General features: G+C 35.8%; 1 protein-coding gene across 3 annotated transcripts in view; it reads right to left on the bottom strand.

Moving 5' to 3' along the window:
* LOC115877991 (chromodomain-helicase-DNA-binding protein Mi-2 homolog) overlaps positions 1-17185 on the bottom strand; it is a 57946-nt gene that overhangs the window by 20870 nt on the left and 19891 nt on the right. For all 3 annotated transcript variants that reach the window (XM_030894342.1, XM_030894343.1, XM_030894344.1), the window contains exons 11-15: positions 10815-10998; positions 10593-10762; positions 10389-10533; positions 1842-2012; positions 1553-1777 (exon numbers count right to left, since the gene is read on the bottom strand). In XM_030894342.1, the coding sequence (XP_030750202.1) occupies positions 1553-1777; positions 1842-2012; positions 10389-10533; positions 10593-10762; positions 10815-10998 (895 nt within the window). The remainder of the gene's footprint in view (positions 1-1552; positions 1778-1841; positions 2013-10388; positions 10534-10592; positions 10763-10814; positions 10999-17185) is intronic.

Genomic DNA, 17185 nt, shown 5'->3' with positions numbered 1-17185 from the left:
AAAAAATACTGACAAGGAAGATGAAAACACTGTTATTTTATGTTTTGACTTACAAAATGTTCTGTCATGTCCTCGAGCAGAAATCAGTAGTTTTTACTATAGGAGTAAGTTTAATGTATATAATCTAACAGCTATCCTGTCAAGTACAAAGAAAGTATACTGTGCTGTTTGGCACGAAATGTTTATGGGACGAAGTGGCAATGACATTGCCAGTGCTGTGGTAACAATCTTGGAAAGGGTATTTGATGACAATCCAAATCTCACCAACTTAGTATTGTGGAGTGATAGTTGTGTTCCACAAAACAGAAACTCTTTGATGTCCTACGCAGTATCATATTTTTTACAAGAGCACCCTAACTTAGGCATCATTACCATGAAGTTTTCAACACCTGGGCATTCTTGTGTCCAGGAGATAGATAGTGTCCATAGTGCCATTGAACGAGTCCTTAAAAAAAGTGAGTACCTTTCTCCAGTGTCATTGATACGACTTCTCTTGAAAGTCAACCTCAGAAAACCATACTGTATAATTCAGATGAAGGCTCGCCATTTTAAAGACTTTAAGGCATGTACAGGGTTACTTGATTATAAGAAAGTTCCGTATTCCAAAGTTAAATGCTTGAAATTTACTCAATCCTTTTTTGAATTGGAATACAAAACTTCCTACATAGATAAAAACTGGACCAAAATCAATCTAAAGTCTTCTGTTCGTACGAGGACAGCTAGTGTATCAATTGTGCCAACTCCAAAACCTGCAGATGTAAAAAACTCTATATCTGCAGAGAAAATATCTGCCATCAAAGCAATGATGAACCATATGCCCGAAGTTGATAGGCAATATTACACTACCATTTTGAAGCTGTGAATTTAAATAGTAGTAACTGAACTGTTTTAACTGCTCAATTTTATTAGGTTAATGATGTTATGTTATGTTTTTTACTGTTCCTAGTTACAAAACGTTTATTTTCTTTTAAATGTTTCTCAGAAATTAAAAATTTTAGTTTTTTAACTTAGTTGTATGTACCAATAAATACATTTTTCTATGGTATCTAGAGTAACCAAATTGTATGTTACTTTTTTAATATACGATATTTTCATTAAAAACCGCTTTTTCTTTGTTTTGTCTGTTAAATACACATATTGGTGATCAGACTAAAGCAGGAATTTGGTAACATGATTATTTCCAAATCATATGTGCCTAGTCGAGACACCCCAAATTTCAAATGCCTCTCCTGAACAATTTACCCCAGTGTACATACAACTGTGTAACTCTAAGCAAGCGATATATTAACATACCAAATCTCGTTTTTTTTTAACTAAAAAAACAAAAAAGTTATAGGGGTGAACCACTTTTGAGACTCACCCGGTATATAGAAATCGACCCAACAGAAATTATCAGCGATTATATTTTCAAGGGTCACTCTGACACCGTTTTTAACGTATATGTGTAGATTTATTATATAATTAAATATCATATTACAACGTTATGTAAAAAATAATTAAAATTATGTCAATTCAAGAATAACAAGTGTGATTGTTTCACTAAACAACTTACCCACATAAGTAATACAATAAAAATCTGGCGCCCATGTTTCAAATTCTCTTTCCCAATTGATAATGGTCGAAAGGGGTACGGAAACCAAGAAGGGCCCTTTGCAATGCCCCTCTTTATACAGGGAATATAAAAACGTAATGGTCTGAATTGTTTTACCCAGTCCCATCTCGTCGGCAAGAATTGTGTCGATGCCATTTGCCCACGAATATCTCAGCCAGTTCAAACCTGAAAATGTTTGGTTAGGATTATAGAACGTTTGTTTTCTAGGTCCGTTGAATGATTATTGTACCTTCTAACTGGTATTCGTGAAGTTGCATACCGCATTCGTCTATATAGTTGGGTTGTTTGTCCAATTTCTTTTTAAGATCAGATATGGGCTTTTCTGGAGGAGGAGTGTACCTTCTTGGTGTGATTCGGTCGTCGTCGTCCATCAGATCCCTCGTCTTTGATTTTGACTTGCCTAATGAAGTAATCCCGATAGAGTACAAATATAGTTTTATTTGTTTTTTTTTTCTATTCACTTTACAATTTCTTAATTTACTAGGATATTATATTATACTATAATTCTACATAATAATAATAATTGTCTGTATATCCATATTATACTTTTATATACAGAGTGTGCGCGCGAAAAAAGATATAAATTTTAAATATATGTCTACACAATAGATTTGTAAAGTCGCAGTGATTAACCCCCTCTCAAACAGTCTACATATATTTCACGCGATTTATTGCAGTGTTTCATAAATATACAAAAACTTTAAAAAAATACGTTTTCTTTTATTTTTCAAAAACAAAATAAAAAATAGTATTTTTTATAAAAATGTTATTAGAACGAAAACAAATCTAATAAAAGTAATTTAAAAAAAACTATAAATGGTTAATTTTCAGACTACACATCTTGTAATTTTGAAATAATACATTCAAAATAGCATTATAGCTTTTTTATATGATCTAATACTCTAATCTTGATGAAAAAAAATAATAAAGAAGTCTAAATGGATATTATATTTAATCATTTTTGAATGATTTTAAATCTATAAACACAGCTGTTGACTAAGCTCAGCTTGAAATATTGTAGTTTTGTTTAAGGGGTTTCAAAAACTGTAATTTTTCCAATAATTGTATCCATTACAGACAGGCAAAAACATTTAAACTAGTTATGTCAATTACTCACTGTTTTTGTGTAAATTGAGGATAACCCAATATTTCAAAAAAAAATCCATATCAAATTTTCTATTGAAGTTTTTTCGCTCAAAAATGTATGTAGGGAATAGTAGCGCATATTTTAACACTATTTTTTACAGATATACAAGAAAATTTAAATAGATATATATTTACACTAAAGTTAATAATATTATAGAATATGATAAAAAAAAGGGGCGAGGATAGTCAGCGATCGCTTTGAAATGAAGATCGCTGTCATTTTATATGTAAAATTATAAGGGAATGTCATCAATCGCGCGTCATATTTCCAAGCCAACTGGGCGCCATTTTTTTTTGGATTATACAATATACATATGTTTAAAAAAAGAATACTCTGTATATTTTTTTCGCTCATTAAATATTCTCATAAAATTTCCAATCTAAAAATACTGTAATATTGTTGCGGGCCGGTGTGGACTCGACCTAACCTCACAATATGGCCCGCCCTCGGATGACCTTAACATCGCATAGACACCGCAATGATTCATTCGTTCGAGAAGAATCGAGTCCCACTGGAATGGACGAGTACATACGAGAACATTCGAAAACCTTCTCTACGCACCTAACGATCTATGGACAATTCTAGAGTTCTTTACCTGCCGGTATAAAAGCCGGCGGCCGTGGCCTACAGGGGCAGTTATAAATATACAGTTGACGCGCTAAAATTCAAAATAAATTCTTAGTTATAAATCGTTTGTAAATAGTTCTATAAGTCTTTTATCGTTATTGTTTTTGTTAATTAGTGTTAAATAAATAGTGTTTAAATAAATTGTGACTTTCTATCCACACGGAACCGACGAAAAACGTAACAATTGGTGTCAAGTGTGGCGTGTGTGATAGACTAGAAAAATAAAAAGACTAACGATGGCTCCAAAAAAATTGAAAGACCTGAAAGTGTCGGAATTAAAAAGCATACTGGAAGAGAGGGAATGCGAGACAGATGGAAAGAAAAGCATTTTGCAAGCCAGACTGAGAGACGTTTTGATTGAGGAAGGTGAGGATCCTGACACATTTTGCTTTGAGTTGGAAGGTGACCTTGACTCGTGCCTACAAAAATTAGAAGACAATTTGAATGACAAAATTACAGAAAATTCCCGGGAATTGCAAGACAATTTAAACGGCAATTTGAATAATTTAGAAGATAAAATGATGAAAAATTCCCAGGATTTAATTAATATTTTAGAAGATAAGATCGCAGAAAATTCTAAAGACATACAGGCCAGCTTTAATAATAAAATACTTAATTTAGAAGAAAGATAACAGAAAATTCAGGGAATTAGAAGAGAAGATAACAGATACACAAGACAAAATAACAGAGATTGAGGAAGATGTAAATAGAAAAATCGAAATTTTAAGAGAAGAAATAGCGAAATCAAATTCACCAAAATGTCAAGAAACATCGGAGGCACCGAAACTAGTCGAAAATAAGTATATCTCAAAGTCAGTTATTAAGCCTCCACAGTTTGACGGAAAGACCGCTTGGGCCAATTATTTTTGCCAGTTTGAGGCCGTTGCGAGAGCGAACGGATGGACAATCGCTGAAAAGGCTACCGCTTTGACTGTCGCACTGCGAGGAGATGCGACTGATATTCTGCAGACATTGTCACCATCGGAACAGGGAGATTATCAGCAATTGGTACGACATTTAGAAATGAGGTACGGCCAAGCTCATTTGGAACATGTCATTCCCAGCTAAAAAATCGCATTCAAAAGTCAAATGAGTCTCTGCAGGAGTTTGAAGCCGACGTAGCCCGCCTCGTTCGCCTTGCGTACCCTGCTACGCCAGAGAATGTTATGGAGCGGTTGGCAGTACAGGCATTCTCCGACGACTTACGTGACAACGAGACAAGACAAGCACTTCTCCTAGCCCACCCAACGCACTTGGTGGATGCTTTAGCACGTGCCCTAGAATTTGAGGCCGCGAAACAAAGTTCTCGGTCTTTAGGAAGAGTACGGGCCATCGACGAATGTTCTGACGAATCCGTGGAAGGGATTATTCGGAAGATAATGGACCAGTACATGGGCAAGAAGGGACCGATCGTTGCTGGAACTGCGGACAGGTAGGACACATGCGAAGCCGTTGTAAGGAGAAGAACGAAGAACCGGCTCCGTCGAGGTCGGAAAACTACTAAGGGTCGAAATGAAGGGGCACACGTCGACCTGTACCCAACATGCCCCAACGAAAACTGCTCAAGTCGCCTCGCTACAACACAAATTCAACAGCATTTTTGTGGATGGTTTTGTTGATGGAGAGTTCCGGACCATGCTGTTGGATACAGGTGCGACGAAAACTATCATCAGACCGGACATTCTTAAAACATCGAAGAAGGTTAAAACAACACAATGGCGACTACGTACTGCTACGGGGGGCTCCGCTGCTGTCCATGGAGAAGTAAACCTTAATTTTGTTATCGGAAGCACCTGTTTTAATCATCGAGTGTTAGTAGCAGACATCGAAGATGAACTTATTCTCGGAATGGACATCATGACCACTAGAGGTTTTGAGCTAAACCTCAAACAAGGAATTTTGAAAATAAATGAAGAAGAAGTGGTTCTGCATCGAAAATGTGAGGAGACGCTTCGCGTGGTGGTAGCAGAAGATGTTTCGATCCCTGAGCGCTGTGAGATATTTTTGGATGGTTGCCTAGAAGGTAAAATGAATAATGGGAGTATTATTCTGTTGGAGCCAAGGAACCATGACAGCGAAATAGGACGAGGGATCGCTGTTGGAAAAGCCCTGCTACGAGCGAAGAAAACTGTACCGGTGAGAGTAATGAACACGAATTATTATTCTGTATCCTTGAAGAAGGGAACCCTCTTAGGGTACTGTTGTTCGGTCTCCTCAGTCGTTCGAAGCGTGGAAGCCTCCAAAGTTTCGACTTCAAAAATTCCGGACAAAATGGTGAAGGAGTTAGTAAACGTTAAAGGATTATCTCCCGAAAATAGAAGAAAATTGAGAAACCTGATAATCAAGTATCAAGATGTGTTTGATAAAGGAGAAGCAGGACAGAGAGGTCGTACCAATTTAGTACAACACAAAATTGATACCGGAGATGCACGACCAATCAAACAAAATCCGAGAAGACTTCCGCTCGCCAAACGTGAAGAAGCTGACAAAATCCTTCGAGAAATGAAAGAAGAGGGTGTCATCGAACCATCTAACAGCCCGTGGACATCGCCGGTAGTACTAGTAAAGAAGAAAGACGGTACCACCACGTTCTGTGTTGATTATCGGCAGCTCAATAATGTTACAAAGAAGGATAGCTATCCCCTGCCGAGGATAGACGATACTCTAGACACGCTGGCGGGGTCGACGATATTCTCTACTTTGGATCTGAAGATATTGGCAAGTCGACATGGCGCCAAGACAGAGAGGAAACAGCGTTCTCGGTGGGCTCCGGACTGTGGCAATTTACTGTCATGCCTTTTGGATTGTGCAACGCGCCAGCTACCTTTAAGAGACTAATGGAGTCTGTGTTAAAGGGACTATCCTGGACTACCTGTTTCGTGTACCTGGATGACATCATAGTGGTTGGGAAATCCTTTGACGATCATCTGAAGAATTTGGAAGAAGTTTTCAAGCGACTAGGGAGCTCTGGTTTGAAACTTAGCCCCAAGAAATGTCATCTGTGTCAAGAAAAGGTACACACTACTTGGGCCATGTAGTCTCCTCCCAGGGAGTTGCGGTAGATCCACAGAAGACCAAGACAGTGGAAGAGTGGCCGATACCCAAAGACAAACATGAACTACGAAGCTTTTTGGGACTATGCACATACTATCGCCGCTATGTACAAGGTTACGCCACCATCGCAAAACCATTGACCAGACTTACCGAAGGCGAGAGGCGTTTCTCTTGGGACTCAGATTCTGACGAGGCATTCCGAAAATTGAAGAAAGCCCTGACTAGTGCGCCCATACTTAGCTACCCTCTTGGCAACGGAAACTTTATATTGGATACCGACGCTAGCAATGTTGCGTTAGGCGCTGTTCTGTCTCAGATCCAGCATGGTCAAGAAAAAGTCATTGGTTATTTTAGTAAGACCTTGTCAAAACCGGAAAGGAACTACTGTGTAACCAGACGAGAATTACTAGCAGTAGTTAAAGCAGTGGAACACTTCTACAAGTATCTCTATGGAAGAAAGTTCTTGTTAAGAACAGACCATGCTGCTTTGAATTGGCTGTTGCAGTTTAAGAATCCTGAAGGGCAGGTAGCTAGATGGATTGAACGATTACAAGAATTTGACTACGACACAGAACATCGAGCTGGGGCAATCCATCGGAATGCCGACGCACTTTCCAGAAGACCTTGCGCTAAGGACTGTAAGCATTGTTCCCGAGCAGAAGAGAAAGAAGTGAAACTCCTAAGAACAACTGTGGTTAATGATAGTTGGCAACCCGAGATCTTGCAAATGACCAAACCAGTGACCCAGAATTAGGTTTAGTAATTAATTGGAAAACACAGGCCAAGACCAACGTGGGAAGAAGTTTGCAGATATTCGCCGAACGTAAAGTCGTACTGGGCCCAGTGGAATTCCTTGGTAATAGATAACGGACTACTTCGCCGTGTGATCGAGACCGGAGGGACAAGAAGAGAGAAGGCAGATCGTCATTCCAAAGAAGAGGGTCCCAGAAGTCTTGGAGGAAGTTCACAATGGAACCAGCGGAGGACATCTTGGTGTTACCAAGACACTTGGCAAGCTGCGTGAACGGTTCTACTGGGTGAACTGCAAAGAAGATGTGAGGGCCTGGTGTAAGAAATGTGACATTTGCGCAGCCATTAATGGGCCACAAAAGCGTGGTAAAGCCCCTATGCGCCAGTACAATGTTGGTAGTCCCTTCGAACGAATAGCGATCGACGTGGCTGGTCCTTTCCCGGAGACGAACGATGGCAACAAATACATTGTGGTAGTAATGGATTACTTCAGCAAATGGGTCGAGGCCTACGCGTTGCCAAATCAAGAAGCGTCCACGATTGCTGATGCCCTTGTTAAAGAATGGATCTGCAGGTTTGGTGTTCCCATGGAGCTTCATTCAGATCAGGGAAGAAACTTTGAGTCCAATCTGTTCCAAGGCGTCTGTGAAGTCCTGAACATCCGCAAGACCAGGACGACTGCTCTACATCCACAATCCGATGGGATGGTTGAACGCATGAACAGAACTATCAACCGTTATCTGGCCAAAGTAGTCTCTGACCACCAAAGAGACTGGGACAAATTTCTTCACCTGTTCCTGTTGGCCTACCGTTCATCCGTCCAAGAATCTACAGGGCAAACTCCAGCCAGCATCGTTATGGGACGGGAAGTGCGCCTACCCTGTGATCTGAAATTTGGTTGCCGACCGGGAGAAGAAGTCGCCGGAGAAGATTATGTCCACACACTACGTCAAAGGATGGACGACATTCATCAGAGAGTCCGCCTAAATATTCAAAGTGCTAGTGACCGAATGAAGGAACACTACGACATTCAAGCTGAGCATGGAGGATACCAACCAGGGAAGTTGGTGTGGCTATATAACCCGCAGAGACGTCGTGGGTTATCTCCGAAGCTACAATCCTCGTGGGAAGGGCCATACGAAGTCATGGATAGAATTAATGACGTCGTATACCGTATCAGAAAATTGCCAAAAGGAAAACCGAGGGTAGTCCATTTCAACCGTTTGAGCCCCTACCAAGGCGAAATAGAAGATCGTGCTGGGACCGTGAGAACCTGCAGCTTTGATCCCCCTGATTCGGAGATGTCCTTTGACGATTTCATGGCCCGATACAACAGCAGTGAGAAGGCTCGCTATGGTGTAACCAAAGAAGATCAACGAGACCTCTTTTCCGTGCCTCCTGATTATTCGCTCGCTCATTGTGTGGCTCGAGATTTGCGGATGTCCAGAGGAATCGCTGCGACGTTCAATGAGAAGTTTGGGCGTGTCGGAGAACTACGCCGACAGGATCCAGAGGTTGGAAGCGTCTTGAGGCTAACCGACAATGCACATGGTCAAGCAAGGCACATCTTCTACCTGGTCACCAAGGAATGGTCCCCGAGTAAGCCGACTTATCTCAATCTATGGAAGACCCTGATTGAACTGAGAGAAGCCCTGCTAAACAACAACATTGCACGATTAGCCATTCCGAAGCTGGCGTGTGGACTCGATGGTTTGAGTTGGCGTACAATCCGGAACATGATTGAAGTCTTGTTCAGATTTACGGGAATCGAGATCCTCGTTTGCTGCTACAACCCAAAGCTGAGATCGGGAGAGAAAACTGTAGACTGCTATTTCTACCAGACTTCGCAATGTACCAGGGGCCAGCTTTGCAAATACCTTCATTCACCGTATAATCTCGGGACGAGCATGTACCTAAGAAAGGGGGCAGTGTTGCGGGCCGGTGTGGACTCGACCTAACCTCACAATATGGCCCGCCCTCGGATGACCTTAACATCGCATAGACACCGCAATGATTCATTCGTTCGAGAAGAATCGAGTCCCACTGGAATGGACGAGTACATACGAGAACATTCGAAAACCTTCTCTACGCACCTAACGATCTATGGACAATTCTAGAGTTCTTTACCTGCCGGTATAAAAGCCGGCGGCCGTGGCCTACAGGGGGCAGTTATAAATATACAGTTGACGCGCTAAAATTCAAAATAAATTCTTAGTTATAAATCGTTTGTAAATAGTTCTATAAGTCTTTTATCGTTATTATTTTTGTTAATTAGTGTTAAATAAATAGTGTTTAAATAAATTGTGACTTTCTATCCACACGGAACCGACGAAAAACGTAACAATATCATAATCTCAACCGAGGAGTTTTTGAAATATGAGATTTATTGAATTTAATTTTTACCTATTTAAACATTTTTCTATGTTAAAAACAACCAATTATATTGATGCTTTATAACAGTAAGAAATTTATGAATAATGTCTCCTATATTGCTAGTTATAATAAATTATGCTAAATGCTTGGTACATACAGAATGAATCAAAACTAGATATGAAGTTTTCCATAAATAAAAAAACAATACGCTAGGTTGGAGCTTTTCTTTTTAAAGTATATTATTTATTATTTAAGTATTAGAAATAATTCTTGTTGGATTTAATTTGCTTTGGGTAAGTTTAGCATAAATACTTTTATGAAAATCTTTTGAAAAATATAAAAAAAATAGTTTTACAAGTCCCTGTATTTTTATGAAACTTGATAGAAAGATGCAGAATCAAATTTGAATAACATTTTTGTTTGATTTTTTTTTAATATTATGTAACTTAACCCGACTTTTTGGTGGTAAATGTAAAAAGAACTTTTTGTAGTTAGCCGCCGACAGTTGTTGCAAAACAATGTCACAATGACTTTTTTGTTATTAAGTATACTAAAAAAATTATGCATAAACTTTATTCAAGAATTTAAAAAAAATCACATTTGCCCCAAACTTTTTTGTGGGCCTCTGTATATGTTTACAATTCCTTGTATTTCTTTTAAAAATTATTACATTTTTGTAATTATCAATCCTCACTTATTTGTAGTTTTTTTTTTATACAAGTATGAAGTAACAGGTAAGAAGTAGTTCAAATGTACTTCACAAAAAAAATTGAGTTTCATCATTTTATTGAACACTTACAACGCTTCTAAATAACAAACACTTACCTTTACTCTTTCTACCAGATTTAGACCCTACTCCACTTAAACAAGCTGCTCTTAAATCCTGGTAATACTCAATAGCAGCTTTTAGTCCCGATATGTCCTCGTTTTCATCTTCCCATGTGGCTTGATCATAAGAAAGTTCTCTCCACTAAAAATATTTTAGTGTTAATAAACAATCTACATGCTTTATGTGTATAACAAGCTTACTTTAAGTAGGTACAATGTCCTACCATCCCTCATTGTACGATGATTGATTACTCTATGCACTACAAGCCACTCTGGTTTCACGCCATATTTATAAAATTTCTCTTCCAGCTCTTCATCTTTATTTTTACCGCCCATTTTAATCAACCGATTGCAACGAGCGTCGGCTTCGTCTAAAAATAAACATTAGACCCAATGAAGTTAGTATTTTACAGTTAAATTTACCCATCGGTTCTTCCAGTTTTGGTGGTTCCTCCATGTCATACTTCCTAGTGTAACTGCGGAACATTAGTGGATGGTACACATCTAATTGCAGTTCCGTAATCCAGCTACAATGCCAGTAGGATAGTTCCGCCCATTTTACAAAGAACTCGCGTCTTTTGTGTTTGGTTATTTCGTCTTTTCCGTCCTAAGTAAAATTAGTTTTAAAGAGAGCGTTTTATGTAAGAGGATTTGTACAGGTTTATTAAAAAAACTGTGTGATTTTCTTTTAATAGACACCTTTTGGGAAATCTAAATTATACAAAAATTCTACAAATGCAGTTTGTCTTGTATTTTGGTACTGAGATAATGCCTATTGCATTAAATATAAATGAAGTTATACAGTCTGTTGACATTTTCACAAAGTGGTGGATCGTGAAAGTAGTTCAAATGCATAATTTTAAGTTACCGTTGTAATGAAACGATTTATATACAAAACAATTATATTTGATACAAAATTATCTCATTTCTGCTATATAATAATAATAATAATAATAATATCTATTTATTTCCAAATTATGTTACAAAAAAAAACATAAAGAGAAATATCGTCAAACATCAAAATAAATATTCCAAAGCATATTACACATATTTTACAAAAATTAGATAAGTCTACTTACATAAACGGGAAAATATATAGAAAAAAAATAAACCTAAAATTTACAATATTGGATATAATTCAACAATATTTCCTTAATCCTAATTAACCATTGAAATTAAAAAATTCTGGCAAGCTATAAGGCTCTATATTTAATAAATAATTTTTTAACTTAAATTTAAATTCGCTTAACTTTCCACAGAGTCTAAGTGTTAAGGGCAGTTCATTATAAAACTTTAAACACATATACAAAGGGCTTTTTTCCGTAATCGCAAGTTTATGAGCGGGATAGTTTAGTAAATTCTTTCTAGTATTGTACTGATGTATTATGTTACTCTCAAAACATTCTCTATTCATGTAAAAATATACTAAACATTCATAAATATATAATGCATATACTGTCATAATTTTTTCACTCTTAAAGATCCCTCTACACGATTCGTTGAAATTCATTTTTCTTACAGTGCGTATTACCCTTTTTTGTGTTACAAACAGTCGTTGTATTTTGCTGTTGCTGCCCCAAAATATTATCCCATAGCTCATGACGGACTGAAAATTGGAATAATACAGTGTTTTTAGTGTTCTCTCATCCATATATTTGCTTATTACCCTAATTGCATAGCACACTGAACCCAGCTTTTTCAAAAGATATTCTATATGATTACTCCAATCTAAATGCTCATCAATTATTATTCCTAAAAATTTCGTGTGGTCAGATATTAATATATTTTTAGTCGAATCATATATAAGTGGTCTATTTGTTCGTGACAATTTTGTTCGAAAAATGATGACATTTGTTTTATCGGAATTCAGAATTAAATTATTTTCATTGAACCATCTAGATACATTATCTAATAAAATTTTGCTCTCGTCAATTAATTCGGGTAGGTGTTTTTTTCCAATTAACAGATTGGTATCATCAGCATAATTAATTATGTTTTGGTTTTGTCCATTTACTGCCAGATTTAAGTCATTTAGGAATAATAAAAACAAAACTGGACCCAATATACTACCCTGAGCTATACCGATGTTATTTGTGCGTATCTGGGATTTATATATTTTACCTTCATTGGTAATAGAAACTTGTTGTTTTCTGTTATTAAGATATGACTGTAGCCACTCGAGAGACTTCCCTCTAAATCCGTATCGTTCCAATTTTCTTAAGAGCAATTCTCGGTCAAGACAGTCGTAGGCTTTAGAGAGATCCAAAAACATCCCTAGTGCCAATTCCCCCACCTCCATGTGTTCCAAAACTCTCCGAACAAATTCAAAAATTGCTGTTTGAGTAGATTTCCCTTTTAAATACCCGTGTTGGTTTTGGCGTATCAAGTTACATTCTTTAATAAAAAACATCATTCTACTTAACATTGCTAACTCAAAGAGCTTTGAAAAACCCGGAAGAAGACTAATTGGCCTGTAATTATCTATTAACTTGGGATCGCCTTTTTTATGTATAGGTTTTATTAGTGCGGTTTTTAGCTCTTGTGGAAATATGCCTGACTTAAAGGAGCTGTTTATTAAATAACACAATACATCTTGACAAGCACCAGTTGACAATTTGATCAAGCTTGTAGGAATTTCATCATTACCACTACTATGTTTATTTTTTATTTTTGCATTTATATCAATTAATTCTTGAGGCGTTATTGGTCTTAAAAACATTGATTTATTATTAATTTCAGTGTTAATGCTATAGCCGCTTGGTAAATTTTGTAGTAGATTGGGAACAATTGATAATAAATGCTCATTAAATGTTTCAACCATTTGTTGTCCATTTTGATTAAGATTATTTGGAGATGCATCTTTATTATTACCAATTATTTCCTTACATATGCTCCACATACACTTCACTTTATTATCTGATTTTTCAACTCTGCCCTGATATGACATAGCTCTACATTGCTTTAATAATATGTCATATTGTTTTTTATATTTTTTATATAGTTCTTTGTAATAATGGTAATGTTTCGAGAGTGGTAGTAAAATATCCATTTTTTTCTTATGTTCTAGAATTAGTGGATTATCATATAAATGTTTCTTTTTGTTCTTTATTGATACTAGCTTTAAAGGAAAATGTTGGTTAAAAATTTCAGAATATATTTTATGAAAAGTACACCACTGTTTATCAGTATCATTATCTTGAACTTCATATACACTGGCCCAGTTTTGTTCGCTCAAAGATTCCAAAAACAATTTTTTATTAGTTTCCGTAAAAGATCGTTTATATACTTTACTATTTTTAATTATTGGTATTATTTTAAACACAATTTTTTGGGCTGTGTGATCAGATATGTGTGATTCAAAAACCATGTTTTTATATAGTTCATATTTGTAAATATATTATCTATGCAGCTAGAGCTATGTTCAGTTATTCGTGTGTTTTCTTTTTATTGTATTTACAAAATTAAAACTATACATAAGAGACATTAGTTCACTTTTATTTTTATTGTCTTTTAATAATTCAATGTTGAAATCACCTGTTATAAGAGCAGTCATATTTTTAGACAGAATATATGTTAAAACATGTTCCATTTTACTAAAAAACTAACTATGTTACCTGATGGTGGTCTGTAAATCACTATCACTACTATGTCCATCCCCGAAATTGACACTGAATAGCGGCACATTCAAATGTTCCCGTCTCTGACAATTTGTTAAACTCTTCGATCACATGCGTTTTGACTGTCTCCTCGACATATATTGCTACTCCTCCGTGTTGTCCAGCTTCTCGGCAGTACTGATTTTGAAGTCGAAAATTATTAATTTTGATTTTCTCCAACTGTTCCATCGATTTCAGTGTTCACAAAAACACAATATTTTGCACTCGGATTGTTTTGCAGCATGTAATTTATTTTATCTACGGAGTTTCCAATAGACTGTATGTTTTGATGTATAATACTGATGTCCTCAACTTTATTATCAACTATATTAGGCTTAATATGTTTTATTAACTGTTTTGTATATTTTGCTGTAAAAATGGTCGTATGTTGTATGATTTATAGTTTTCTTTACTTGAAGTAGAAATGCTGGACATTTTGATCCCTGGCACTATGTTTACGATCAACTAGCCTAAGTCTTTTACAATTAGGACAATCTAAATTGGTTTCTTCCGAGCAATCCTTCGGGTGATGACTTCCTCCACATTTGTGACAACATTCTGGTGATTTGCAGTACTTTGAAACATGCCCAAAATTGCAACATTTAAAACATATTGCTACATTAAAATATTCCGTGACATATGCTTTCATAAAATCAAAACTTAAATTATTCCCTTTCATGATCCATTTAAAAAGCGTCGGTGGTACTTGAAGAACCCAGTTTTCTTTATGGATGTCTCTGCATGGTTTTTTAGTAATATATTTTATCTGTGTCTTTATGTCATTTCCAAAATTATCCTTGATGTCAGAGTTTTGTTCAATTAATTCATTAATAAATTGGTCAGAAGTATAACCTTTATCTATGCCAGTAACCATTATCATTGGAAACGTATTTTCTTTTTCCCTTGAGTTGGAAATTACTGTTCGTACTGAGACTATCTTTAATTTTTCGTTGCTGATCAACATTATGAAATTGCATGACTACTCCGCCACTCTCCAGTTGTTTTACTCGTTTAACTGTTTCTCTTATTTGATTTGCCTTTAAATTTTGTTTAATTTCTTGCACTACTGATTTAGGATTTTTTTCTTTTTCAAATTTAATTAACAATTCATATTTTTCTTCTTTAGTAGGTGTTTTCCATTTAGGATGCATTTGTGTCTCTTCACTGTTGCTTGTATTATTATTCGCTTTGATTATTTCGCTATATGTCCTCTGCTGAGTCTTACTTTTTACTTCATTGCTAATAGTTTGATTACTTTCTAATGGATTTCCTTTCAATTTTTCAACAATTTGTTTCAAACTTGCATTTTCTTTCTCAAGTTGCCCCACATTATATGATAACATGGTAACTAATCTATGTACGTTAAACAGCGCATTTCTCGGATTTGACATATTTGTTTCATTTTTTGTACAAACGCTCACTTCTAAATAGTTGTGTATCACTCCCAAATAATCTAGTAGTCCTTCTAACGCATTTCTTGTGTTATTTTTAGAATTTTGTTCAGTTTCTGTAGAGTCGTTATATTTGTTTGTATTTTGTAAATTGTTTTTCGGAAATTTTTTCCTTATCTTGTTCTGTTCCAAATTACCTGGGCTGGAATCAGACCTAGTTCTTTTCCTACTCTGTTGCTCAGTATCCTGTGATATATCAACACTCGAAATGGAACATGTGGGTGATCTCATTATAGAATGCCGTGGTTTAAAAATATTATTGGTCCCCTCATTTTCTTTTGTTTCCAGAAACACTTCGGTGTCTTTTTTCAGTAATCCCCTGTATATCGACATCACTTAATTTCTTTTGTGCTCGAGTTTTAACGCTATCAGCCTTGCCCTTTTTTGTAAGATCTTGAACGTTTTTCCTATCACTGTTAATCGATGTTGTTCTCTGTTTTTGCAATGGAATATTAGGTTTATCGGATTCATGCGAACTGTTTTTACCGCTGCTACTTGCACTCATCTTATTGATAATTTCTATCAAAATTTAACGCAAACTATTACAAAATTACTAGGTAAATTAAATAGAAATCACGAGAGCTTCACTAAACACGTCCGCACAGTCTGGTATCTATAGAACTAAAAAAAGCTATATAAGGGAAGAAATTCTGCGTTTACAGATATTTTTCATCGGTTGAATCACCTAAAAAATGTATCAAAAAGCTCACAATTTTTAGAAAGCGGTTTAGAATTTATAGTTCTTTATACCACTGTTGGAATGAAACGATTTATATTCAAAACAATGTGATACACAAAATCAAAGTCAAACCAGTATCAAAAAGTCTAAACTAGTTTCGGCTAATCAGCCATCAAGACCTTTATCAAAAACCGCTGTTTGTTTGACTAATGCTTTTATATTGGCATATTATTATATGGAGTGGTCAGAATTAAAATGAATCAAGTCCAATTTCCTATTTTAAGATAATCGTCTTTATACGTTTATAAAATATTGCTTTTTCCAGTAGATAAATGAATGAAGTCATACCTCACGGATTAAGCAGCTATAGCCTGTTTTTGTTTGGTTTCTGAATATTCTGTTGATTTCTTTCAGAAGTGAACTGGATCAAGTCCATAAAATTTAACGCTATCTGTAATTTTAACACACATGCTAAAGTTTAGAACTAAAAATAAATCTTTTTTTTGATAAAACGGACGACAATGAAACAAAGTCTGAACCACTTACACCAAGCGAGTCAGATTTATCAGCCATCTGAAAGGTCTGATTCTACCGATTCTGAAAGTATAGTTTGTATTTATCATTATTTTCACTATTATTACATCAATAAGTTAGGCTGCTGTTCTTACAAATACTTAGATATCTGACATGTTGTTGATCTGAATAAAACTGCACGAGGAAGAAAAATCTTATCATTTCATATAGACGCAACGTAACACACACTCTTTATCCCGCCTATATACCATAATATTTATAAAAAATCGAAGAAGACACTATTAACAGGCAATGTGAAGTCAAGAAATCCCTTAATTACGAAGGAGAATGTACCGATGAACAAATTTATATCTAAAATTTCAAACATTTTCAAAGATAAAATGGTTCAAGTCCAAAAAAATATAAAGAAACTGAAATTCTGAAAAATTACTACAGTATATTTTGAATTACTTTAGTTTGCAATTATACAATTTA

The sequence above is a fragment of the Sitophilus oryzae genome, unplaced genomic scaffold (assembly GCF_002938485.1).
Source record: "Sitophilus oryzae breed Bouriz unplaced genomic scaffold, Soryzae_2.0 scaffold_149_pilon_pilon, whole genome shotgun sequence".
NCBI classification, from domain to species: domain Eukaryota; kingdom Metazoa; phylum Arthropoda; class Insecta; order Coleoptera; family Curculionidae; genus Sitophilus; species Sitophilus oryzae.
This window is presented reverse-complemented; position numbering and strand designations above follow the sequence as displayed.